The following is a 24328-nucleotide window of genomic DNA, read 5'->3' on the forward strand; positions in this document are numbered from 1 at the left end:
GTTGGGCGGCCAGGAAGGAATTCCGAGCACCGGAGGTTACGGCCCCTAGTAAATCGAATGCGACATGTAACGGTGGGCAAGAAAGGATGTCAATGTCGTCGAGGGTGAGCCGCGCAACCAAAGTCTACAAGGAAGTCCGGAGTACAGTGAACAAACAACCAACACCGCCAAGAAATAAAGAAGAAGTAGAGAAGCGGAGGGAAGGGGCGGCTCGAAAGACTTTTTCTGCTGAAGAATGGCAATGACGAGTGTCTGGTGTTTGTACGACAACAATCAAATCGCAGGTATGCGAGTGAGTACAAGTAATAAATTACTAACGGGGGAGGAGCCGGCAAGGGCATCAATGTGATGTACATCTAGCTACTTGTTGCGGTTTAGGGACGAGGGATTGACGGACATGCACATACCCTGGCCCTGGCCCCTGTCAAGCAAACCCAGCAAACCCAGCAAGCCCAGCAGCTTTTCCTCGTGTTGGCTTTAGGTGCTGCTTGCTAACGCACTTGCTGCTCTCTCTATCTTTTCCTCGACCCTCTACGCTGCCCCGTAGGGCACACACGAAAACTAAACAATGGCGCTGACAAGAACACAAATCCTTATTAGACGACGTTGGAGCTAAAAGTCAGGTACACTGCTTGTACTGTCTGTAGTGCGTCTCGCTAGGTGCGAGAACTGCTACTGCCGCCGGCCCTTTGTCAGGCTTTTGAGACGGCGCATTCTTGGGGCGGGATACTTCCAAAGCATTAAGCGAGCACCGTGAAAAAAACCGACAGAGAGGAAAGAGGAGGGAGTGGTACGGGTTTAGAACGAAACCTTGGCAGCGATTGACAGGAATCAATCAATCAAATTGGCATAACATGTGAGCGGGCAGATGCGTGTTGGTCTGGTGTTTGTCATGCCGTTTGGCCAGAGGCCATCTATCAACCCAACTTGTATGTAACATTGGATTGCAGATCGGAAGCAGACAGAGTTGCGATGTACAAACGCCTTACCTTGCGACCTTCCCTAGATAGATCGAGTCTCGAGTTACATGGCATGCTAGCGCAACCTATCAAGTTTCTCAATTCTGCCTATCTATCTATCGCATGCTGATGCTGTCTGTCTGTCTGTCTGCAAGCTGCTGGATGTACCTAACTCAACTTCCTTACCAGGTACCTAGTAGTAGTATCCATCGCCCAGCAGCAGCAGCAACCCACCTGCAGCTGATGACGCACGCTTCCATCGACCACAGGCTAGTCACATCTGGTTAAACGGGACGGCCTTTACGTTATTTTGTATGTGCCTTGCCAGGACCAGATCCCATCCACCAAGCTAAAAGCAAATTGATCCCACTTAGCTGAGCCGAGCTGGTGGGCCGCAGAACAGGCCCAAGCTCGCCGACTTCTGACAATTGGCTGCGTGGCTTGCAATCAATACCTAATTGCCGTCCAAAATAAGGGGAACAGAGACGAGAGCGACGACTCCTCGACTCGCTTTAGCATGTGTGTGTGTGTCAGTCGGTAATCTGCCATCGAGACAGTCGCCCCCATTGATTCAAAGAGCACGTAGCACAATGCTGCCCATTCCATCCCCCCTCTCTCCACGGAATCCCCCTTCAATGGGTGGATGGTGGGCGCGCAGATGCAGGCAGGAATCAAGATCAGCAGTGATGTGACATTCAATGGAGACGCGCCCTCTGCTCCTCTATCTTGCATGTGTAGGTTACGTACGTACGCAACCATTTCGCGCGCCCACGGAACCCCCTCGCCCGGATATATAAGTTTCCCATTCTTGCGCGGCTGCGCTGATTGGGCGCGTTGCTGATTGTGAAACGTATTCACATAAGCCTCTTTCTCTGTGAGCAATCAATCCGATTAGCCAGTCAATCGGCGAATGTTGGCGATTGGATGGATGGAGCGGCAGTATCGCGGGCAAGGGTGCGCATAGGCTAGAATCCCCGAAGACCATCCCATGCCATCCCAGCCATACGAGGTGATGGGATGGGGCTTGGATGCTTGGGGGAGGAGGGGCCGCCATCTAGTCCCACGTTTCCCATGGCCCGCCCATCCATTCGTACAACATTGAGCTATTCGAGATGGATGGGACGGGGTACCGGTGAGAGCGGCGGAAGCCGCATGGCAACATGGGAATTGATATATAAATAAACCAATAAGATTGCGCATTGGTTGACAGGTTCATCATACGATACGGGGTAGACTCTATTCTACTTGGTAATTATGATGCGAGCCAGCGTATGTAAGTTCACGTTGTCAATGAATGATACATGCTTTTCGTCTACTGTACCATGAGAATGGAAAGCTTCGTTTGAAGGGCCTCCCTCCAGGCTCGTGGTACAAGCAGCTAATATGCAAGTAACCAGACCAGACCCCCCCAGCTGAAAACGACCCTTCTTCTATTGTAGGACTAGCAGAAGCAACGGCCAAAAGCTTAGTAGATGAAAAAGAACGACCCAGCCTGTCTCAGCCAGCGCCTTCAGCCAGCCAGAACTCGATGGTGTCTTAGACCGAATTCCGCGTTGCAATCCATATAGGATGGTTTGGCTAAGCACCGTTTGCCGAAGCAACCATATAGTGGTAGTAAGTAGGTAACTTTGAATATCACCAGGTAAGCAAGCCTATAAGGCGCCAAACAGTTTCAATGTGCGCGACCCGGCACTACCGGCAACTCGGAGCGTTAAGGGGGGTTTGGTTTACCAGACACCAGAGCTGACGCGTATGGTAAAAGAAACGAGGAAGATAAGGTTTGTGACGATCACCCCTCGGGAACAAAAAGACGTCAAAACCAATTGATTGTGCGCTTCTCGGTACGTGTGTCTGTGCAAGGTGCAGCATGCTGCTGCTGTTGTCGCGTAGGAAGAATAAAACATGAACCGCCAATTAAGGGAACCAACCAGGTTTCTCCTAGTCTCTCCACGCTTACCTTATCTCGAGTAGAGAGCATCTTCCTTGGCCCCCTATTCTATTTCTAGTACCTACCTACCTCCTACATAGTTTCAACTTACACTGCAACACGCAACAGCTATATGCGACTCCAGGGGAAAGGGGGTATATCCTTGGCAAGACGGACATCGGGAGCCCGGCAAACACGGCCAAGAGAGAAAAGTCTCATGACGGCCTTCGGACGCTGCAAGGCGGCGGCCCAGTTCTTCCGTGGTTTCATTGCAAGTGGGAGTGCAGTGGGACCCCTCCCCAGGCCCGGACGACAGGGCTTACGTCACGCTTTTCTCTTCTTTTGCTGGACCAACAGAGACAATTTGGTTTTTGCATCTGCCAGTATCGTATCTACGGCAACTGACAATTGGGTCCATACTGCCTTCGCGTTACATTGTTATTCGGCAACTGGCGGCGAGCGAAAAGATCATTGACGATAGGCCATAATTGGCGCGCCGGTAGAGCGAGCAACGGGATAGCTAATCGCCGTGGCAGTACTCCGTAGATACTGGTATATGCATACAATTGTAGCTGCAATTATGCGATCATGCATCCCACTTGCAGCAAGCCAATTGGGTCTGGGAGCGCAGTGTCATGATGAATTGACATTTTGGTCTAGCACGCAGACTCATTTTTGCAAGTTACAATACACATAGTTACATACTTCAAGTGATGCCATGCGAGATTGCAACTGTTGGACGAGGCACGGGGTGCGATGTTAGACAGCAGCAGTAGGTAGCGCGGACAGCAGTTGGTAGGCTCTAGCCCACGTGACCCTTTCGACCAGAATAATAACAGTGTCAAATACAGTGTACACACTCACCGCACACCGTCCTTGAACTGGGCCCGCCCTTCAATTGTCGTCTTGACCCCGTCAGAGGCTGGTCACGGTTGGCAGCTTGACGCGGTCGCTACCTGCCGAACTTTACAGTGGTTTCTGCTTCGCGTCAGCCCACCCGCACCTGCACCTGGTTACATCCAAGCTCCCCAAAGCTCCAAGCTGTGTGTGGCACGCGCAACTTTCCACATTCCATCAATCCCACGAATTTTGTCGCATCCCGACTGAACATCCGAGATCAACCCATTGGTCGTCTCGTCTATCTCTCAGAATTCCCCTTTTGATAATCGTCCCCATCCCAAACCAAATACTCGATCCCCATTTTTGATCCATTGACCTGGTGATAGCCAATCACAACCCCGTCGCATCACCACCCATACATACCATACATCAATTACCTATCTTACCATCTACCAACCACCACCATGGCAGAGCCTACCCCGAACGACACCCCGGTCCTCTCCGCCGTCCCTTCGGCCGTCGCTTCCGCAGTCGGAACCCCCCAATCCCTGCCGCCCATGGACGCCGAGGAGCGCGAGAAGTCTATCAAGGTCTCGCTGGCGGACCTCACCGCCAAGGCCGGCTCTCTGTACGTGCAGAAGAAGTACGATGAGGCTTCCGAGGTCTTCGCGCAGGCCGCCGAGATGCAGGCCGAGTTCAACGGCGAAATGAGCCCCGACAACGCCGACATCTTGTACCTGTACGGTCGCTGCCTGTTCAAGGTCGGCCAGAGCAAGAGTGACGTGCTGGGTGGCAAGGCCGGTACCGAGAAAAAGAAGCCCAAGGCCGCGAATGGAGCCGCTAAGAGCAAGACCACAACTGCCGAGGCGAGCACTACAGAGCCCATGACCGACATGAAGGAGGAGGAGCAGAAGACCGATGCAGAGAAGGTTGCCGAGGAGGGCGTTGCCATCGTCGCTAAGAACGCGTCTGCCAGCGGGCTCGAGGCAGGTGAAAAGGTGCCCGAGGCGAAGAAGCCCCTCTTCCAATTTACCGGCGACGAGAACTTTGAGGGCTCCGACGAGGAAGAGGATGCCGAAGAGGAGGGCGAAGGCGAGGAGGAAGAGGAAGAGGACGATCTTGCAGTCGCCTTTGAGGTCCTGGACTTGGCGCGAGTCATGTTTGAGAAGCAACTTGAACAGGGTGACGTTGACGCTGCAGACTCCAAAGGCAAGGAGAAGGCTGATGATAATTCGCCCTCCTCAAGACATGTCCAGGAGCGACTCGCCGATACACATGACTTGTTGGCTGAGATCTCCCTGGAGAACGAGAAGTAAGTCGTTCTTGAACAATGATCGTCGGAGGAAATACTAACTGGCCACAGGTTCCCTCTCGCAGTCAATGACACGCGCGCGTCCTTGAAGTACAAGTCAGCGCTCTATCCTGAAGAATCGGAAGTTATCGCCGAGGCTCACTTCAAGTTGTCCCTTGCTCTCGAGTTCGCCTCCATCACGACAGATTCACAGGATGAGGACGGCCAAGGCCCCAAGGCATTGGACGAAGAAATGCGCAATGAGGCCGTTTCGGAGCTGGAAAAGGCGATTGCCAGCACACGCATGAAACTCCAGAACGAGGAAGTGGATCTGGCGACTATTCACGCTCCCGAAGAAAACGAGGCTTCTCGTAAACGCATCCTGGAGGTCAAGGACATTATTGCCGACATGGAGCAACGGGTGAGTCCTCCACTCCCCCGCTTACTCCTCGTCGCGCCCGTTTGAAGCTAACCTGCAAAATTCTTATAGTTGGTGGACCTGAGAAACCCCGTGGATGTAGAGGGTGCGCTGGGCGCCGAGAACCCCATGACAGGCCTTCTCGGCGCTGCTCTGGGCGAGTCCAAGGCTGAGACGGAGGCCCGGATCCAGGAGGCCAAGAAGAACGCCAACGACTTGTCTGGCCTGGTCCGCAAGAAGGAGAAGAAGGCCGAGGCCGAAGCCGAAGCCGCGGAGACCAACGGCAAGCGCAAGGCTGAGGAGCCGGCTCTAAGCGTGGAGGAGGTGAAGAGGGCCAAGACCGAAGAGCCTGCGGCCGAGACATAAGTCTCGCGTTCCCTCATTTGCGATATATCGTATACTGACGGGGTGGCGACTTTGCCATGATGTGGCACGTGGAGGGGAAATCCCTTACGAGAAAAACCAAAGACGAATTTGTACACTATTTGCTGCTTGGCGGGCGGACGAGTCGCTCGAGTCAATTTTGCCCTGGAAACTCAGACTGCAGAGAGTTGGCGATTATGGGCCAGGATGCTTGTATTCTAAAAAACCAAGGCGAACGAACACACGCCAAACCCGGGGAGCGAGAGCGAGAGGGGACGAGAAAGGAGAAAAATCACGAAGTTACGTCAATGAAAGCGGCGTCTGGATAGTGTGTGGCATGATTGCTGCTGCAATATACCTTGCTTGAACTTTCCGATACTACACTACTGGTTTCCTCGCGTCTTTTGAATACGCTCTATTGACCGATACCACCGACCTTGCTACTATACTGGCAGCACTATGTCTTCGCGCGGTCGAACATGTTCACTCAACGCGTGCACGCAGTCCCTAGACAACGGGCTACGAAAGCCAGGGGTTCACATCACATGAGTCTGGTCCTCAGAAGTTTGCCCAATGAACAACATTAAGGGGCATAGGCGCGTGTAACAACAGACAAGATTTTTGAACTAAATCATGTCTATTAAAGCAAACGAAAACGATACCAGTAACGCCGATACTATAGTTGGGACACTTCGATAACAAATTCAAGGGTGGTTGGTCCGTCCTGATCCTGATCCCGCCCCCTCCCTCCACAAATCCGACCATCTGTCCATCATCGACACACAAAATTGTCAGGGCGGGCTGCCATGGAGGACCGGAGGAAGAAAATCCTTGAGTCCCAACCAGACTCTGATCCCAACAAGCGCAGATAAGCAGAGAGAGGGCAGAAAGACAACAAAAAGAGAAAACCAAGAATTCGAAGTGGCCCCTTTTTGGCCCAGGAACTGCATTGAACAGAGGGGGTGTAATGCGCATTATGCAGGGTACTCGTACAATCATAAAAAGCAACCAAGTTTCGATCCGCAGGCATCTGTATTTTATGCCCGACTTGATACGTCGACCCTCTTGAAAGTAGGGTGGTCTCTCCATGAACCGATGGCCCCGTTCAGACGGGCGTTACTATTCGTCTGTCGGCCGCGCAACCTGTCTTGCTTGCTGGTATGGGCCGCATGAATCCCGTGGCTCTGAGATGAACTGAAGAGCCACTCGCATTCCCGACTATAGGCTGGTGGGCATCGGACGAAGCTTCGATTATAAGCGGGAGGGGTGGACGTCCTTCACTTCCCGAGGGCGACGCCGCGCTGGCACTCTACGCCAAGTCGCGACCTGTCGACATACCCACCGCCGGACCGCCCATGGTATTAGATTTACCACCAGGGGCGTTGTTCCAAGACAGATAAGTGTGGTCACCCAATTTCCTGTCAGAATGTCAGTCTGCAGCCCTTTCAAGATAGTAGTAATGATGCATGGCGACGTACCTGGGCTTGATCAGATGTGTCACGGTAAACACCACACCCAGAACAATGCAAATGCCGCCAACGATGACGTATGCGATTCCCAGGAAGTTGTTCTTGCCGCCAATCACTGTGCGGGTGGTAATAACGATGGCCTTCTCGCCTTGGAACACATCAGTGCGGAAGTCTGGAGGCTGTGTTAGTGAAGTCACTTCAGTTGACAGGAGAATGTCGGCTTACTCGAGATGATGCTGAGCGAGTATGTCCCGCTGCCCATGTCTTTGTCTTCATTGCGCATATAAAGCTTGCTAAATGTCGGCAAGCCCGCGGTCCGCATCCAGACCATGAAATGCTCGTCCTGCGACAGATCCGGGGGTGGGTGTTCCTTGCTATAACGCCCGCCGGGGTATTGATCCTGCCAGTTCGGCGGTGGGATGAACTTGTCGAAGTCCATGTTGTCGGGGTACTTGCCGTATAGGTCCTTGTCAGAACTCCAAGCGATGCCGCTCTGGGTCATGTTGTACGTCTCGTTGGCCTTACTGTTGCCCGTGGTGAGTTTAATAGGTTGGGCAATGGAGTCGTTGAACAACGAGTTCGCGATCAGTCCGCAGGGATAGTAGACCTGCTCGTTTCCAGCATCGGCCAGAGGCTTGCATGGCGAGTTAAGCGTGCCGCCTATGCCGTCAAAGGCGCTCTTATCCCCCTTCAGCTGTTCTTGGTAGAAGGAGCTGACGTATCGGCGGTGGTTTTGGTAGAAGTTGGTCAGGCGGTAGTAGAGGAAAACCGGCGCCGTCATGTTTTCGGGAATGGTGAATTGCAGAATGCACTCTGTCTGGTCTTGCAGTGTATTTTGGGCCCAAGGGTATGTATGGTTGGTGGACTGGCGACGCCACATGGCGTTGACCGAAGTGTTGGAGTTCTTGAATGATGCCTCGACATATTTGTTATCCATGGGCGCCAAGGTGCCGTTAGGAGCTTCGTCGAAGCAGTGTGTGTAGTCGAGCTTCAGTTCCTGGACCATACTGCTGGCCCATAGCAACAGCCCACCGATCGGCGCAAAAATGATTCCTATGGCAAAGAAAAGCGGCAGAACGGTTTTGGGTGTGAGGATCGGCCTGGATGCATATTCTCGTCAGCTTTTTCTGTTGTTGGTTGTTGTTGACGGTCGCCCGCTGCCGCTAGGGGCAGCAGCAGCAGCGGACGACGGACGGCGCGCGCGGGAGACTTACTGCCATGCCTTCAAACGCTGCTGTCGGAAGGCCGTGTCTGTTCAAAAAGCACATCGTCAGAAACCGTCCAAATCCAAATGCGCGCGGTTCGGAGATCCCGTCGCGACTGCTCCTCGTGCGACCGGGGTCATCCACCACTTACTGGCAGGCCGCCGGCTCTTCTTCTTCTCGTTGGGCTTGTCTCCATCGTTTTGTTGTGAGGATATCGAGTCGGTACGCCCGGCGCCGGGCGGTGAATCTGGCATGGCGGGCAGAAATCCCCGGGTTTGGGGCTAGATGGTCGGCGATTCGATGCGATGGATTGATGTGAAAAGTCGCCCGTCCGAGGAATCCGAAAATTGGCGAGTTGTGAGGTTTGTCGTCAAGGTTGGTTGATGGTGGAATTAGAATGGTTCCCTTGTTCGACGGATGGCCTGGCATTGCGCTTTAAGCCACAATCCATCCATGCTGGCACAGCCCCACCTGATTCGTATCACTTTAGGTAAGTAAGACCAGCTAAGTCTGTACCACTGCAACTTCTTTTACATGTCTATGCTCATTCAGCAAGAAAGAAAAAAGGACGGATTTTGGGAAATGCCTACAAAGGGTAGATATGCATGTCGAGCAATTGGGTGCCATTATCTCTTCCGTAAAACATGGAGAGTATGAACTATACCATCTCATCTCACTTGCTGGTCTGCATGAAATCGACCAATACCCACAGGTCCCTTACAGGTACTACCCTTCGCATCGCGCCTATCAAGACTTCAGGGTCCTTCTAGTGGTTCAGACTGCTCATCATATAAGTCGCGTTCCTGCTTTTTGCATTTTCCCGATGCTGCCTGACCTCAAAGGAGGAAACGAGAAGGCGACATCTCGTAGCCAAGTGTAAGGAATGTAATTGAATATAGCAAGCAACTTGGGTAAGTAAGCATGAGTCCACTATTGCAGTAAGTACCAGCCAATCGCAACTTCGGCCAAAGTGCATCGCGCCAAAGTTAGGTAGGTAGGAGTCATTATAAGGGCATCTCGTCGCTGCCTCCAATTCCGCGCCGCTATCTCCCTTTCTCGCCCATCGTTTCCCAATATCAAGTACATAGTCCATCTGTACGTACATAATATCAGCGAGCCGTCCAACATCATGGCCCCCGCAGCAGATGTTGACCTCTACGCCCCTTTTGAGAAGGATGTCATCCTCGAGGTCCGGTCCAGCAAGATGAAGACCATGCCGGGCCTCTCCGTCCTGTCCGGGATCGACAAGCTCGTCCGCGAGGGCCGCGTCCCCGTGTCGATGATAGGACTTGATGAGGATGAGCACGACCTGGTCTTCCATGGTGGTCCCGACAAAGCTATCTTGGGATGTAGGCAACAAAACCCCGCCTCCTCTCCCCCCTAATGCATTACCATTACTAATACCCACCAATAGATTGCAGCTCCCATTACCCTGATTGGCAAACCGAGTATCCCGAAGCTGCATCACGGTTTAAGCCCGGTGCTTTTGGTGAGAACTTTGTCACGCGGTACATGAATGAGCGCAATGTTTGCGTAGGCGACCTCCATCAAGTCGGAGAACCTGGCGTCGGTCCTCTCCTGCAGGTCAGCCTGCCACGACAGCCTTGCTTCAAGCTAAACCACCGGTTCCAGCTGAAGAACTTCGCCCCGAAGGTCTATGCGGCCTCGCGCACGGGATGGTACTACAGGGTGCTCAAGGAGGGCACGGTGGCCGCCGGCGACGAAATCCGCCTGGTCGAGCGCAGGTGGCCCAAGTGGACCATTGAGCGGGTGCAGGAGTACCTTCACCGGACGCAGGACGACCATGCCATGAACGAAGAGCTGGCAGGCGTCGAGGACATGGGTATAGAGAGCCGCGGCAACTTCCAAAAGCGAGTGGCCAAGCAGAAGGCCAGAGAGAAGAAGGCGGCTGCGGGAGAAAACTTGGACAACGTCGAGAGATGGAAGGAGTTCAAGATCGTGGAGAAGAAGCGGCAAACGGAGAGGATTGCTTCTTTCATTCTAGAGTCCGTTGAGAAGGACCCTGAGGCTGGAGACGCACAGCTGGGGTCGCACGCGCGCCTGAAGCTACCTAACGGCTTGATACGAACCTACTCCATCGTCTCCGGAAACCCGAGCCGCTTCGAGTTGGGCATTGCGCTGGAAGAAGCATCGCGAGGCGGATCGAAGTTTATGCACGGCACTACGGAAGGCGACGTCATCCAAGTCGGAAGAATCACTTCGGACGTGCAACCAAAGGGCTCAGCAAGCCAGCACGTCTTCATCGCCGGCGGCATCGGCATTACAGCCTTCCTGGCGATGCTAGATACTTACCGGCAGATCCACTGGCAGACGGTTCTACACTACGCCGTGCGCTCCGAGTCCGACATACCCTTCCGCGAGACCCTCGATCTGCTGGGCGACGCGGTCAAGATTTACGATGCGTCGAAGGGCCAGCGGATGGATATTCCCGCCATCATGAAGAACATTGGCTGGAACTCCCACGTCTATGTTTGCGGCCCCAGTCGCATGATGGATGAGGCTCTGCGCGTGAGCAAGGAGGTAGGGCTCACCGAGGCAGACATTCACTTCGAGGCCTTCGCGGCCGACACGACGGGCGACCCGTTCGAGGTCGAAGTAGCCAATCGTGGGGGCAAGAAGCTGCTAGTGGACGAGGAGCAGACCTTGCTGGAGGTGCTCAAGAAGCACTTCGACGATATAGCCTCGAGCTGCGAGGTCGGGAACTGTGGCACCTGCAAGGTCAGCGTGAAGTGTGGAAGTGTTGAGCATCGCGGGACGGCTCTGATGGAAGATGAGAAGAAAGACTCGATGCTGAGTTGCGTCAGTCGTGGCATGGGCAAGATTGTCATTGAGATCTAGCTGGAACCCAGGCCGAGAACCACTAAAGCGAGCTCCCCTCCCCTTGAATTGGGATTTGTTACTATCTCTACCATCGAAGAGTCTCAAAGGTCTGCATATGCCTCATCGTACCTGTCATTCATCGGGTATAGGTTCATCCCTGTCGATGACGGTGCCTAGCCAGGTGCTCCGGTTCTGGAAAGTACCCCCATGTGACGAATCAACTTTTCCAATTCAAACCTATTTACCTCGTGTGTAATCTTACTCCTCAGAGCTGTATCCTTGCCAACCCGACGAACGACTACTGATGAGGGGCCATGGGTAGCCATGGGGAGGCATGGTTTTGCTGGCAATTCTGCCTGAGAATTGCCGGTGGGACGGTAGAGTTCCCACAACGCCAAGCCTTAGATATCCATTATACCCCGAATTCACACCACCTAACCACACGACAAATCCCCGCTTCCCCCATTTTCCCCATGCCCTTTCTCCACACGAGGTTCATTCCGTCATTGCCTATACCGCAACGAGCACCCCATGACTCCATTATCGGTCTCCATCCGCTTGCCTTGTAGCCGGCTTCCTCACCGCAGGCAGAGCAACAACCACCGGGCTACACCCCGACAGTGGTATGTTGGATCAGGCCAAGACATGCGAGCAAACAATGAAGGGCCGATTTCAACGCACGAGTCAGCAGGCCGAGGATCATGTTGTCTTACCATGGGGTATGCAATTGTAGTATACTAGGAACAGAAGTGAGGGTATAAATACAAGCATGGCACTGCACCCCGTGTCGTGATTTCTTCCTGGCCTCCTCACCGCGCCTCTCCTCAGTTCAAGCGTCTCCAACATGAAGTCGCTCACCACTGCTCTCTGCGCCCTCGCAGGCCAGAGCACCCTTGTGCTGGGCCAAGGCTACACCAATGAGTCGGAAGTCCCATTGTACGGCCTGTCCCCTCCCGTCTACCCAACCCGTAAGTAACCAGCCAACCCATCAGTCTCTAGAAAGGAAAAGAGTACTAACAAGGAGCTCCCCCATCCAGCCAAGGGTTCCGGCGGCAGTAGTGCCCGATGGACAGACGCCTACGCCCGCGCCCAGGCCATTGTCGCAAAGGCAACGCTCGAGGAGAAGCTGAACCTGACCCACGGCTTCACCGGGCAGTGCGTCGGCAACACGGGCACCATCGCGCGCCTAGGCGTGCCCGCCCTGTGCTTCTCGGACGCCCCCGACGGCATCCGCGGCAACGAGTTCGTCTCGGCCTTCCCGGCGGGCATCCACGTCGCGGCCACCTGGGACCGCGGCCTCATGTACGACTACGGCCGGACCCTGGGCGACGAGTACCGCGGCAAGGGCATCAACGTGGCGCTGGGCCCCGTCGCGGGACCTTTGGGCAGGAACGTCCGCGGCGGCCGCAACTGGGAGGGCCTCTCCAACGACCCCTACCTGGCCGGCGCGGGCATGGGCAACGTTGTCCGCGGCATACAGGACGCCGGCGTCATGGCCAACCCCAAGCACTGGCTCCTCAACGAGCAGGAGTGGCGCCGCATGCCCGGCAAGCTCGGCGAGTCTCTCAGCTCCAACGTCGACGACCGGACCCTGCACGAGCTCTACGTCTTCCCCTTCATGGACGGCCTCAAGGAGGGTGCCGTGAGCGTCATGTGCTCGTACCAGCGCGTCAACAACTCCTACGGCTGCCAGAACAGTAAGATGTTGAACGGAATCTTGAAAACGGAACTCGGATTCGAAGGCTTCGTGGTCAGCGACTGGGAGGCCCAGCACGCGGGAGTCGCGTCGGCCAATGCTGGCTTGGATATTGTGATGCCCGATGCCGGGTTCTGGGGTAAGCCTCCTCTCCTATATACATTCTACCGAGAACGAAAAGTCTAACAAACATCCCCATTTCTCCAGGCCAAAACCTCACCAACGCCGTCAACAACGGCTCCGTCAGCACGGAACGGGCCACCGACATGGCGACCCGCATCCTCGCTGCGTGGTACTACACCAACCAAGACAACGGCTCGTTCCCGTCGCCGGGCGTGTACAACAACCTGCAAAAGCACGAGCCCATCGACGTGCAAGCCGACCACGGCTCCCTGATCCGCAAGATCGGCGCCGCGGGCACCGTGCTCGTCAAGAACGTGAACAACGCCCTGCCGCTGAAGAAGCCGACCTTCGTCTACGTCCTCGGCTACGACGCCCAGGTCGGCGCGAGCCCGTGGCAGAACCCGTCGCGCTACGGCGGCGGCTACGAGGTCAACTTCGGCTGGGAGACGTTCAAGGGCACGCTCGTGACGGGCGGCGGCAGCGGCTCCAGCGCGCCGGCCTACGTCGTCGCCCCCTTCGACGCCATCCGCGACCGCGTGGTCCGGGACCGCGGCATCCTGCGCTGGGACTTTGAGAGCGTCAACCCGACGCCCTACGTCAACGCCGACGCCTGCCTCGTCTTCCTCAACGCCTACGCCTCGGAGAGCTTCGACCGCACGAGCCTGACGGACGAGTTCAGCGACCGGCTCGTCCAGAACACGGCGGCCAACTGCTCCAACACCATCGTCATCATCCACTCCACCGGCATCCGCACCGTCGACGCCTGGATCGACCATCCCAACGTCACCGCCGTCCTCTACGCCGGCCTGCCCGGCCAGGAGAGCGGCCACAGCATCGTCGACGTGCTCTGGGGCGACGTGGCCCCCAGCGGCAAGCTGCCCTTCACCGTCGCCAAGCAGGAGTCCGACTACGGCCACCTGCTCAACGGCACCGTCACCTTCGACGCCTTCCCCCAGCAGGACTTCACCGAGGGCCTCTACATCGACTACCGCGCCTTCGACCGCGACGGCGTCGAGCCCCTGTACCCCTTCGGCCACGGCCTCAGCTACACGACGTTCGCCTACGACGACCTGACCGTCAACCTGAACACGGACGAGAAGGTCGACACGCGCCCCATCCCCGACCCGGCCGTCCCTGTCGCCCAGGGCGGCCACCCGGCCCTCTGGGACGTCGTGGCCCGCGTGACCTGCACCGTGTCCAACACGGGCGACGCCGCTGCCGCCGAGGTCGCGCAGCTGTACGTCGGGATCCCCAGCAACGACGAGTTCGTGACGCCCGTGCGGCAGCTGCGCGGATTCGAGAAGGTGCCCCTCGAGCCGGGCAAGGCCGACACCGTCACCTTCCCGCTGACGCGCCGGGACCTGAGCGTCTGGGATGTCAAGGCGCAGCAGTGGCGCCTGCAGGCCGGCAAGTACAAGATCTACGTGGGCGCCAGCAGCAGGGACATCAAGCTCGAGGGGACGCTCGAGATTGCGGCTTAGAAAAAAAGGCCGGCACTCCTGGGTAATTGCTCATCCTCACTTAGACTGCTTCTGAATGAAGAAAGATGAGAACATGGGTGGTAATCATGTAGAGAACCAGACATTTATGAAGCTACGTAGAAACAGGACATAATGTTAATATTATTAGAGGTCGTCGTACGATGAAGTCCCTAATCCATGGTATCCCCTTTCCAACCAAGCAACGCCGACGCCGGACTTCGTGAACATATCCATCCATCATCTACAAAAATACAGAAAAGAGGAAAGAGAAATGTTCGCCGCGCCTCCCCCTTCAAAATCAGATAAGGAAGGGAGAGAGGCCAGCAGTAATGTAAGTAGCGAAAATGAGCTTCCCAATCCATTGTTGCTGTGAAATTGGGTAGACTCTACGGCAGGCTCAGTTGCCCCCAGACAGGCTAATAAACGAAAAACTATTTCCCAGCCCCCCTGGCCTCGAAAGAATCCCTTAAAAGTAATCATCCTCAACACCGACCGACCGACCCGACCCGACTGTACATGCAAGTCATTAAACCCGCCTATAGTACAGGAAACGCTCGCTACCCACTGTCCATCTTGTAAACTCCTTCGATGGGAAACCCAATCGACATCTCCGCAACGTAAATGCTCAAAGCCACACACAAAGGAAACAAAAGAAGCCGATACCCCTGACTGGGAGTAGACATGGCTTGACCGGAGTGAGAAGAGAGATGAAGAGGGAAGAAGACAGATTTGTAAACACATCATGTGAAACAAAGTCAAGATCACCGTATTCCAAGGTGAATCAAGGCGTTGGCTCAGGTTTATCCCTTAACCCGTAGTCCCAGAACGTACAAAACCCCGTAAGGAGTAGCGTAGCGTAGCGTCGCGCGCGCCCGCGAGGGGGGGAAGGGGGCGCTACCGACAATGTCGTACACCCCCTTACGTTCCAACCTCCCCCCCCTATTGATAAAAATAATAGAAAAGGGCCGTCTCGGCCGCCGCCACCAGCAATGCAGTTCATGCAAAGAACGACTTTTCTCTTTCGTATCGACAATCGATCCTCACATCGTGAACCCCTCAGCCAGCAGCCGATCCAGGTCCCCGCCCGCGGCCTGCACCGCCTTGACCGCCGCCTCGCTCAGCTTGCGCCGGCGCTCGACGGCCTCCTTTTCGCGGCGGGCTTTGGTCTTGGACGACCCGCTCGGCGCCACGCCCTGCATCAGGACGTTCTTGTCGCTCGGGGTGAAGTTGACAAAGTCCACTCCACCACCGCCGCCGAAGCTGACCGATTTGGGCGTCGTGGCCGTGGCCGGCGTGTTGCAACCGCTGCCGGCGGAAAAGCTGTGGTGTTGGTGCGGGTTCGGCGTCCGGGGCTCTCGCCGCGACCACGACCGCTGCTTGCGGACTGACATGGACGAGGAGCGGTGGCGGTTGGCCGTGGGCGTCGGCGAGGTCGACTCCTCGCGGTGGATGAGCATCGACCGCGAGGGGCTGTGGTGCAGAGTTGGGTGTTTGCGGGGCGACGTCATGAAACCGTGCGCAGGTAGGTGTTGGCGATGGCGGGCGCCGGAGGACGGGGCCCGGGGCACAGGGCGCCGGTGGCGGTGGTCGGTGTTGCTGTGGTGATAATGTTGGTGCTGGTGACGGCCGTGGTGCTGTGGCGTCGAGATCTGATCAGGAATGTGGGCTGTCAGGACGGAAGCCTGCGGTTGGCGTGGCTGCGGCATGTGGATCATGAGGCCCGAGAGGTCTGACGAGTATTCGTAGGGAAGATCCGCCTGTTGGCTGTGCATGGCTAGGTTGAGGGAAGAATTTCGGGTCTTGTTATGTGAGGGAGTCTGGCTAGAGGCGCCGTTATCGGGAGTGCTCTCCCACCACTCCGAGCTCTGCAGGCTCCCGCTGTCCGGAACATAGGCCCCTGCTGACCAGAGCTGGGAGCTATCAGATATAGAGGCTTCCATGGGCCATTCTGCTGAGCTCGTGCTCCGTTGTTTGGGCAGGCGAGTGCTTGGCTGCAGTTGTTCGACAGTATGGGAAGCGTCCAAGTAGAAGAAGTCGTCACTCAATCCAGGAGTAGGTAATGGGGTGTGCTGACCGTCTATCTGGTGACTTGCCGACGGAGAGATGAAGAGTCCGTCTGTGAAAGGATCCTCCAGCGGACCACTAACAAATCCCGATTTAGATCTCGATTGATAGCTGGGAGGAGGTATTTTGCCTGTTAGGGGAGGTGATAGAGGCAGGCCATTGTTGTCGATCGGCTCGAATGTAGCTTCTAAATTTTGGACCACTGAATCCCGCGAGTTCTGGAGCTCACGCAGGATATCCGGGTCGTCCCCATTTATATCAAATATGTCGTTTTCTGCGTGCATTATCTGTGGTCTGGGGCGGTGGGCCGCTCTTCTATAGGTAGCGTAGACAGAGTCGACTAAGCGATTCTTCCTCGGGCTCAGCGACGACGCTGGTAGCAGCGAGGGGCTTGAAGGTGCAGTAGCAAGCGCCCTGCCAGGAGAGGAACGCAGGGAAATGCCCTCCAGACGCAAGAGCTCGGAGTCTGATATGGAACCGCTCGCTATCACAGATCCCGAGGCGCTGTTGTTTGCCTGGGCAGACGAGATATGGCGTGCTGCAGTTACGGCCGTGCTCTCTGCCGAGGATGTACCGTCCGAGGACGAGCCTGGGTCATTGCTCGAGTTTGTCAAACAATCGTCGAGCGAGTCGAGCAGGAGGGAAGGGCTGGGCGGATCCTCGAGAAACTCGCAGTCGAAGCTTGTGGAGGTGGTTGTTGGTTCGCCTGCCTCAAAGGTAACAAACTGGTCAAAGAGGTGATCGTTTGCCACGCCCAACTCCCCCTCATTGCTCTGCCAGAACAAGTTCTGGTCTTTGTCCACGGGCAACTGCGCCGTGGTGAAGGCCATCTTGAAATTTGCGAAACGTATATATCCAGTAGACGACGGTAAGGAGGTGACAACAACAAGGAGGAGGCACTTTTTTTGGCCGGTTGTCGGCTACGAGAAGAAAGTCACAAGTCGGGACGTCGTAGTACACTGGGGTATCTCGGCCTGATATGTAAGTAAACAAAACATGCGAGGCCCTGCCACGGCAACAGCAGGTATGAAGAAGGGAGATAGAGTGAGTGAGTGAGTGTAAGTAAGAGAAGCCACGCCGAGGCTGATCAAAGTGAGCTGTCTGACTTGCTGCTCAGCAGTGGCATAATAAACCCGCCGTTGCAATGTGTACACGAGGAATGCGAGGTGGAGGAGCAAGCGACGGTGAACTTTGAAGATTCCATTCCTGCCCTTTTAACAGCTGGGCCGGCCTTTCCAGTGCGCCGTCGACGCACCACCACCCACCCACCCATCCATCGGCTTCTGCCGAGTATAGCCACCAGGGAGGTGCCCATCTTGAGACGAGCGCCCAGAATGGATAGGGGGAACAAAGGAGAAACAGCCGCTCAAAGAAAGGACCCCATTCCCAACTGCGCCCCCCGCGAGGAGTCGAGTCGCAGGAGAAGCCTAGATTGGGGCGAGCGGGGGTGGTGACGAGCAACGCAGGCCCGTCCGGACAAAGGGCCGGCCGACTGGAATGCGAGCATCTCGCGAGATGATACGGGGCAATTTTACCCCCCAATAATAACCCATTCGCAAGCTAATTTGCCTGGCACCTGAGACGAAGCATTAACCCAGAAATAATCCTGTGCCCTGGGTAAGGGTATGCAAGGTACCCTGCCGTGGCCGCCTAGCCAAGCAAAGGGTCGCTATCAAGGGCAAACCAGCCTGGCTATTCTTCTTCTCTGCCTAGCCTTCTATTAGCAGAGCAATAAGCGAAGATAGTAATCAGCTGGGAGGCAAACACCTTAGTCTATCCTCAGTCAGTCCTGGCGACCCCGACAGAGCCGCACCTTTCGGGAAGCCGAAAATGGAACGCATGGTTCGTGCTTACGAGTTTGATAAAGAAAGAAAGTCGGCCGAGTTCGAGGCATTCGAGGCAACAAAGGATACGCGAGAGAGTCGACGACTCAGAAATGACGAACGACAAAGACGAGCCTAAGACTAGGGAGGGCGAACAATATCCATACTGACGATGACACCGAGATACACTTGTTTGTATCGATCGGTGAGTAAACCTGGGCAACCCAAGATCCAGATCCATTGGTAGGCTAGGTAGGCTACGGGAAGGTACAGAAGTGCAACAAACAAGTGTACGCCAATAAACACACACCTGGCGTAACCACTTGCCCGGCAACAAGCAATGAGTGTCCATGTCATAGACTGCTTGAATTTGATTTTGCAACGGTGTACATTAACTTTTATTTCTTTATTTCATTTGATATTCAGGTGTCTATTTGGTGCACCAAGTGCGGACAACGGTTAGCCACAAGGTTTTGAAGATCAGTAATCACCAAAAGCCCAGCTTCCTAAGTATAGCACTGGACGCCAATTATAGCGACTCGAGGCCCTGTAGGAAGCAGGCCCTGGCATTGTATAGACATGCCGATCCAGCCCGATCCCTTTCAAATGTATAAGTTGATGATGGTCCAGGCCCTTCCTGTCCTCGATTCGACTGACTTCAGCAATAGACTGGCTCGCATTGTAGCAGCCTGAATTCGCATCGCATCGCATCGCGCATTCTGCGTAAACCCGTCATGGCGTCTCACGCGGGACACCACATGAGAGCAAAAAAACCACAAAGACAACCAGCCTGTTCGGCCGGGTCATTTCCCTCCCAATGCTGGAACCCGGATTCGCTTCCTCCCCAAAAAAAAAAAAAAAAAACAAAAAAAAAACTCCTTTCCATATGCATCCATGTGATGTGCTGTATTGTCGTACCCAAAGCCGGCCCTCAGAATAGGCACGCCAGCGCCTCTCAAAGACTTTGTGGTTAAAAAACCAAACACCGAAAACTCCGGCCCATGGGGTATATAAGCTCTAATACGCCAGATGAAAAAACACAGACACATAAGCACACAGCACAGCGGCCGCCGCAAATAACAAAACAAAACAAAAGGCCATGGCCATGGCCATCAAAGGAAGAATTATGTCGAAGATGCGCCCACCGCCGATGGTGTAGGTGCAGGCGTCGGCTGCGCCTTGGAGGGTTTCCTGTCCCTCCTCCGCATCCTCGTCTTGTTCGGTTTTAGGTTGGCGCATTGCAGCGCCGTATGCTGGGCGCTGCGGAAACTGAGACCCAGTTTCTGCACCCGCGTCATGGCACCGGCTCGGCGGTAGCTTAGCAGGCGAACCATGGGCTCGTCGTCCCCCCAATCCTGATCCACCTGAATGGAACGGGTCGGGTCCGTCATTAGTGTGTCGCCGTCGTGGTTTGTGACCGAAGATGAAGAACAAGAGGACGAGGCAGGCGCCCCGGCAAAAAACGGCGGCAGGGATGCAGAGACCGGGGTTGCAGGCTCCGAGTTCTGGACGTTGCACTGGTAGTTGTTGGCGATCATGGTCTCGAGGAGGTTTTCCCGAATCGCCCGCGTATTATTAGCTTGATTGCCAACCGGTCGCAGGACCGAAGAGCACGGCTGCTGCTGTAATGGTGGCGTTTCAAATTGTTGATCAAGACTTGGAGGTAAGGAAGAAGAAGATAAATAAGAATTAGGTATTTGATTTGTGTCCGCAGACGAGGGTGGCGACAAAGGTTGTGAGCAGCTGGGTGGTTGATTGCCTATCTCCTGCACTGGCTGCAGCGGGATATACTGGGCTGATTGCCGGGACGGACTCGAGGAACGTGGGACTATTCTTTGGTCGTAGAACGGGCCCGGCTCGTAGGCGAATAGCTGTTGCTGTGAGCGACGCCATTGGTATTGAGGATCCTCTTGCAATAATGTTTGTCGCCCCAGTTGGCGGGCCAGGCTGTCGACGGTGTCCGGCTCGGTGGCCGTCGCAGTCGCCTCTTTGCCGGTGGGAGGATTGTTGGCGGCGTAAGCAGCAGCAGCAGCAGCAGCAGCGCTTTGTTGTGTCGCAGCTTCTAAGGAGGGTGGCGGCGGCGGCGGTAGCTCTGCGTAGACTTCTTTGGGGGACATAGCGGACTCGGGTTCCTCAGTGTCGCGCCTACTACTAGTGTCCGCAGCCCCCTTCCGGTCGAAGGTGAAGTTTTCGTCGAACATATTGGGGCTGTTGTTCTCTGGGGGGCGCGCAGTACGGTGGCAGAGAGCAGAGCAGCATCAGCAGGGCAACATGCGAGAAAAGGTTGGAAGGTGGTATGTAACGAGAGCCAACCCGAATGTCTGGGATGGGGATGGGATGGGGGGAGTCGCCGGGAATTAAGAGGTGGCACAAAACCGCAGTTACTTAAACCAGCGTTCTGGGAAGAGCTCCGCGCTAATGCAGAGAATGAGCATGGTGCTGGGAGGTAGCTCTACAGAAGGTACATGGCACTACTTACATACTTCCCAGCTCTGGGGGGCCTTCTTCGCTGGACTCGCTGGGCTCACTTTCCAGCACGTCCACTGGGTCCAACCGGCCCATATTTCTCATAGCGCCTTGGCCTGTCCCGTCAAGTCGCTGTCGTCGCTTACAGCAAGCAGGCAGATCCAGTACGGGACTATACCGCCGTCCTATGAGTTCAATGTTCTATATGCACCTGACATCAACCGGTATGGGCATGTACACGAGATGCATATATGCGTGTACCTCGAGACGATTCCAATACATGTCTCCTAAACCTAAGTAGACGAGGAGATACCACCTGACTAGCGAAACGTTGAAGAATCGCTAGACGGGAGTGTGCAAAAGCTTGTTGGTTCCATGTTCCAGTGTGAACCAAGCTCTTGGGTCCAGTTGGGTTCAATGCCATCCGTAAGGCTGGGCTTGGACTGACTGGCTGATGCTCCCCAGTGGGAAGAGGCCCCCCCAATAACCACTGCAGGCGGCCGCCACCAATGGTTACGTAGATGCTCCTCATCACCGCACCCGACGCTATGGGCCGCTCTATCCTATCGGATCCCGCAAAATGCCAATAGCAGCTTTGCAGTCCAGTGCAGTATGGTGAGGCGGATGAAGATTGACTCGATACTTCACTTCACCGCTGGGGAGGAGGGAGGGGCCCTCATTCCAAAAAGTATGGACGTGCAGCCCGTTCAGTTGCATTGGGTTTCGCAGCTGCTGCTACCTCCAGGGTTACAGCATGCACCCGAATAACCTAGCTGGCGCCGTGCTGTCTTTGTCTCTTGCCCCTTGATGTCGATAGGTAGCGGCCAAAAGCCACCTCATGGAAAACACGTTCGAACGACGCTTTAGCGTGCGATAGAAAGCAATCAAATCACGCCTCCTCTCCTCCCACGGCGCCTCGCCCTTCGCTTAGCACATGGTCGTATAATAAAGTACAGGTAGCACAGGCTCCGGCAAATCCACTTGCATGACAGCCAGCACGCCTGACTGGTGCCATGATAGGACAGGACAGGTTAAGGGAAAACCGACACGACAGAACGGACGGATAGAACAAGAAACGATAAATGATACCCAACTCCAAATTCAGGGCCTGCCGCAACCCATCATAGCCCCCCTCCGGCGCCGGGCTGGGATTGGTACTTACTACTCACTCAACCAAAGTTGCTGTAGGATTTCTGATCAGTCGGCTTTTGGTTGGTTTTTCTGGGGAGGTTCCTATTCCCTGGGACTTCGGAGTTCCTCCAGAGCAGCCCCCAGGCCCAATCATGGACGCCCATTCGCCCTTTAAAGCCGCCGCCATCAGATCCACCATCACTTACCTTATACAGCACCCCACACCACTCTGTCGGGTCGGACACAGTGTGATGCGAGTATCGTACCGTACCGTACAGTACAACCATGTTCAGAGTCAATCGTCAATCCCACACCACGCATTCGTTCCCCTTTTATCTCCCACCCCCCTCTTGCTCGGTGGGTAAATGTTCTTGCTGTCCTCGCTCTAAGTCAAGTTAGCCGGCACTTAGTCTGCTGTAACGCATGGCGCGCTCGGATCGGTTGTTATTTGATAGGAGGCTTAGTTGGAGAGCATCTCAGACTTGTGTCGATAGTCTTGCAACTTAGTCATGCAGAGCGCAGCAAGATCCCTCTTCAGCCAGATCTCTATTGAGCCGGTGCTGCTGCAACACGCGCTGGCCCAGCACGGCGGTCGAAACTAGCCATGTACTTGCCGGCAAGTAGCACCGCACAGCACAGCAATAGTGTCGTAACCGAGCAAATATCATTGATAATTCCGCACTAATTCCGTTGTACGGACCTGTTGCCTCTTTCGCTCAAGTAAAAGCCATCTGCTCTAGGTAGGTGACAAAGCGCTGGGGCTCGCTCGGCCAGTGCCAGCACGTAGCCAGGTAGGGGGTACGTAGATACAGACTTACCTCCAAGTGAGACTAAACTCCTTTGACCCATCATCCCGGGTACAGGGTCTGTCGGGGCCTGTATCCTTTCTCCCTGGGCAGAACCGGGAGCCCAGCCCTGGAGCGCTCATTGGCAACCCAAGGCTATTTTTGCTTCTTGTTCGCTGTGCCACAGGGCCATCCTTTGTCATGCAGTCGAATCGTCAATCAATGGAATTGGCGCCGACGAATGCGACGTATAGAACACAAGTGATTGAATGAATGAACGAAGGACGCTTTGCTTCCCTGAGCTCATCCCTCACCCCTGGCTCGGGTGGACAGCAGGCTCCTACAATCCCAGCTCCCAGGCTCCCAGGCCCAGGCCAGCAAAAGCCATGGATACCAAATCTAGGTCGTTCGTCGGCTGCCGGCTGCCGATCATCCCACATCCACACATACCTCATGAATCGCTTTCATATAAGACACCTGGGCCATTTCCTTTATTCGCACCCACCTGTTCCTTTTTATATGGCCGACAGGCCTCTGGGCATGCTGAGACATCACTGAGAATGCACCTCGTACTGCAACCAGTTTCGGTCTCGCCAAGCTCTGACGATTGTTGTGGTGACTAGGCGAGTCGTCCGCTGCCGCCAGCGAACCAGGCTCTCCCTATACGAAAAACAAAAACAAAAAGAAAAGAAAAGGCCAATACGTCATATTGAGCCTGGCACCTGGTGCTTGTCTTGTCCCCATGCATCTGTTTCGCTTACGTTGTCAAAGCAGAGCTGAATCTGGCCAGGTTAGCTACTTAGGTCATATCGATCATATTGCAGCATCAAAGGCTATGTCCCTTGGCGAAGGAGGCCATGAAAGCAATTTGACGATGTACAGGCAGGTATTGGTCGAGAGCGGACATTGATCCCGCTTCGCTGGGGAGGTGTTATTGCACAGGACCGATTGCCCATTGGCACGGCTACCGGGCGCCCGTCCCCCTTTTGTCCCTAGCCAGATCACTCACTGGTTACTGCTCGTAGTTTAGCTCGTCCCTGTCCGTTAAATTCGCCCGAGACGGAATACTACGTACGCACTAGGACGGCCGCTTTGAAAAACCTGGGGTTTGGATTTTCATTGGCAGCGGACCAAGTGGGACACGCTTTTCGCAAACCAACCCACTATCTCCGTACACGACTTCGTACCTGCTTGTAGCAGACGAGAGAGTTGGTGATTTCTTTGGGCGATGCAGATTACCAGATATAGCATGAGGTAGCGCAACCACTGTCCCACTCACGATACCCGGTTAGTATACGACTGCTAGCCCCAGGAGACAGGAGGACGGCGCCTTGGGAATTTTCACGTGGGTATCCGTCTGTAAACGGAGCAGAAGGGCCTTGGTTGTCAATGGTGTTGTGTGTTGTGTGTTTTGTTTTGATTCAGACCCGGAACCCAATGCTACCA

General features: G+C 55.1%; 6 protein-coding genes across 6 annotated transcripts; 3 read left to right on the plus strand and 3 right to left on the minus strand.

Moving 5' to 3' along the window:
- Positions 1–4190: 4190 nt before the first annotated feature.
- On the plus strand, positions 4191–5801 carry PG985_015686 (uncharacterized protein; the record flags this gene model as incomplete). The annotated part of the gene is made up of 3 exons (XM_066835452.1): positions 4191–5038; positions 5090–5438; positions 5508–5801. The coding sequence occupies 3 exons, from the start codon at positions 4191–4193 to the stop codon at positions 5799–5801; spliced, it is 1491 nt and encodes a 496-aa protein (XP_066676655.1).
- Positions 5802–7107: 1306 nt separating this feature from the next.
- On the minus strand, positions 7108–8726 carry PG985_015687 (uncharacterized protein; the record flags this gene model as incomplete). Its single annotated transcript, XM_066835453.1, has 5 exons — positions 7108–7216; positions 7277–7439; positions 7493–8367; positions 8482–8518; positions 8624–8726. The coding sequence occupies 5 exons, from the start codon at positions 8724–8726 to the stop codon at positions 7108–7110; spliced, it is 1287 nt and encodes a 428-aa protein (XP_066676656.1).
- Positions 8727–9601: 875 nt separating this feature from the next.
- Positions 9602–11331, plus strand: PG985_015688 (uncharacterized protein; the record flags this gene model as incomplete). Its single annotated transcript, XM_066835454.1, has 2 exons — positions 9602–9821; positions 9887–11331. 2 exons carry the CDS (start codon positions 9602–9604, stop codon positions 11329–11331), a joined length of 1665 nt encoding a protein of 554 aa, XP_066676657.1.
- An 826-nt stretch (positions 11332–12157) lies between these two features.
- On the plus strand, positions 12158–14613 carry PG985_015689 (glycosyl hydrolase family 3 N terminal domain-containing protein; the record flags this gene model as incomplete). The annotated part of the gene is made up of 3 exons (XM_066835455.1): positions 12158–12281; positions 12351–13148; positions 13217–14613. 3 exons carry the CDS (start codon positions 12158–12160, stop codon positions 14611–14613), a joined length of 2319 nt encoding a protein of 772 aa, XP_066676658.1.
- A 1040-nt stretch (positions 14614–15653) lies between these two features.
- PG985_015690 (Developmental regulatory protein) lies at positions 15654–17507 on the minus strand (the record flags this gene model as incomplete). The annotated part of the gene is made up of 1 exon (XM_066835456.1): positions 15654–17507. The coding sequence occupies one exon, from the start codon at positions 17505–17507 to the stop codon at positions 15654–15656; it is 1854 nt and encodes a 617-aa protein (XP_066676659.1).
- Positions 17508–19624: 2117 nt separating this feature from the next.
- Positions 19625–20701, minus strand: PG985_015691 (uncharacterized protein; the record flags this gene model as incomplete). The annotated part of the gene is made up of 1 exon (XM_066835457.1): positions 19625–20701. One exon carries the CDS (start codon positions 20699–20701, stop codon positions 19625–19627), a length of 1077 nt encoding a protein of 358 aa, XP_066676660.1.
- Between the last annotated feature and the right edge of the window lie 3627 nt (positions 20702–24328).

Source organism: Apiospora marii, assembly GCF_038362585.1.
Source record: "Apiospora marii strain CBS 49790 chromosome Unknown utg000013l_segment0_segment0, whole genome shotgun sequence".
NCBI lineage: Eukaryota > Fungi > Ascomycota > Sordariomycetes > Amphisphaeriales > Apiosporaceae > Apiospora > Apiospora marii.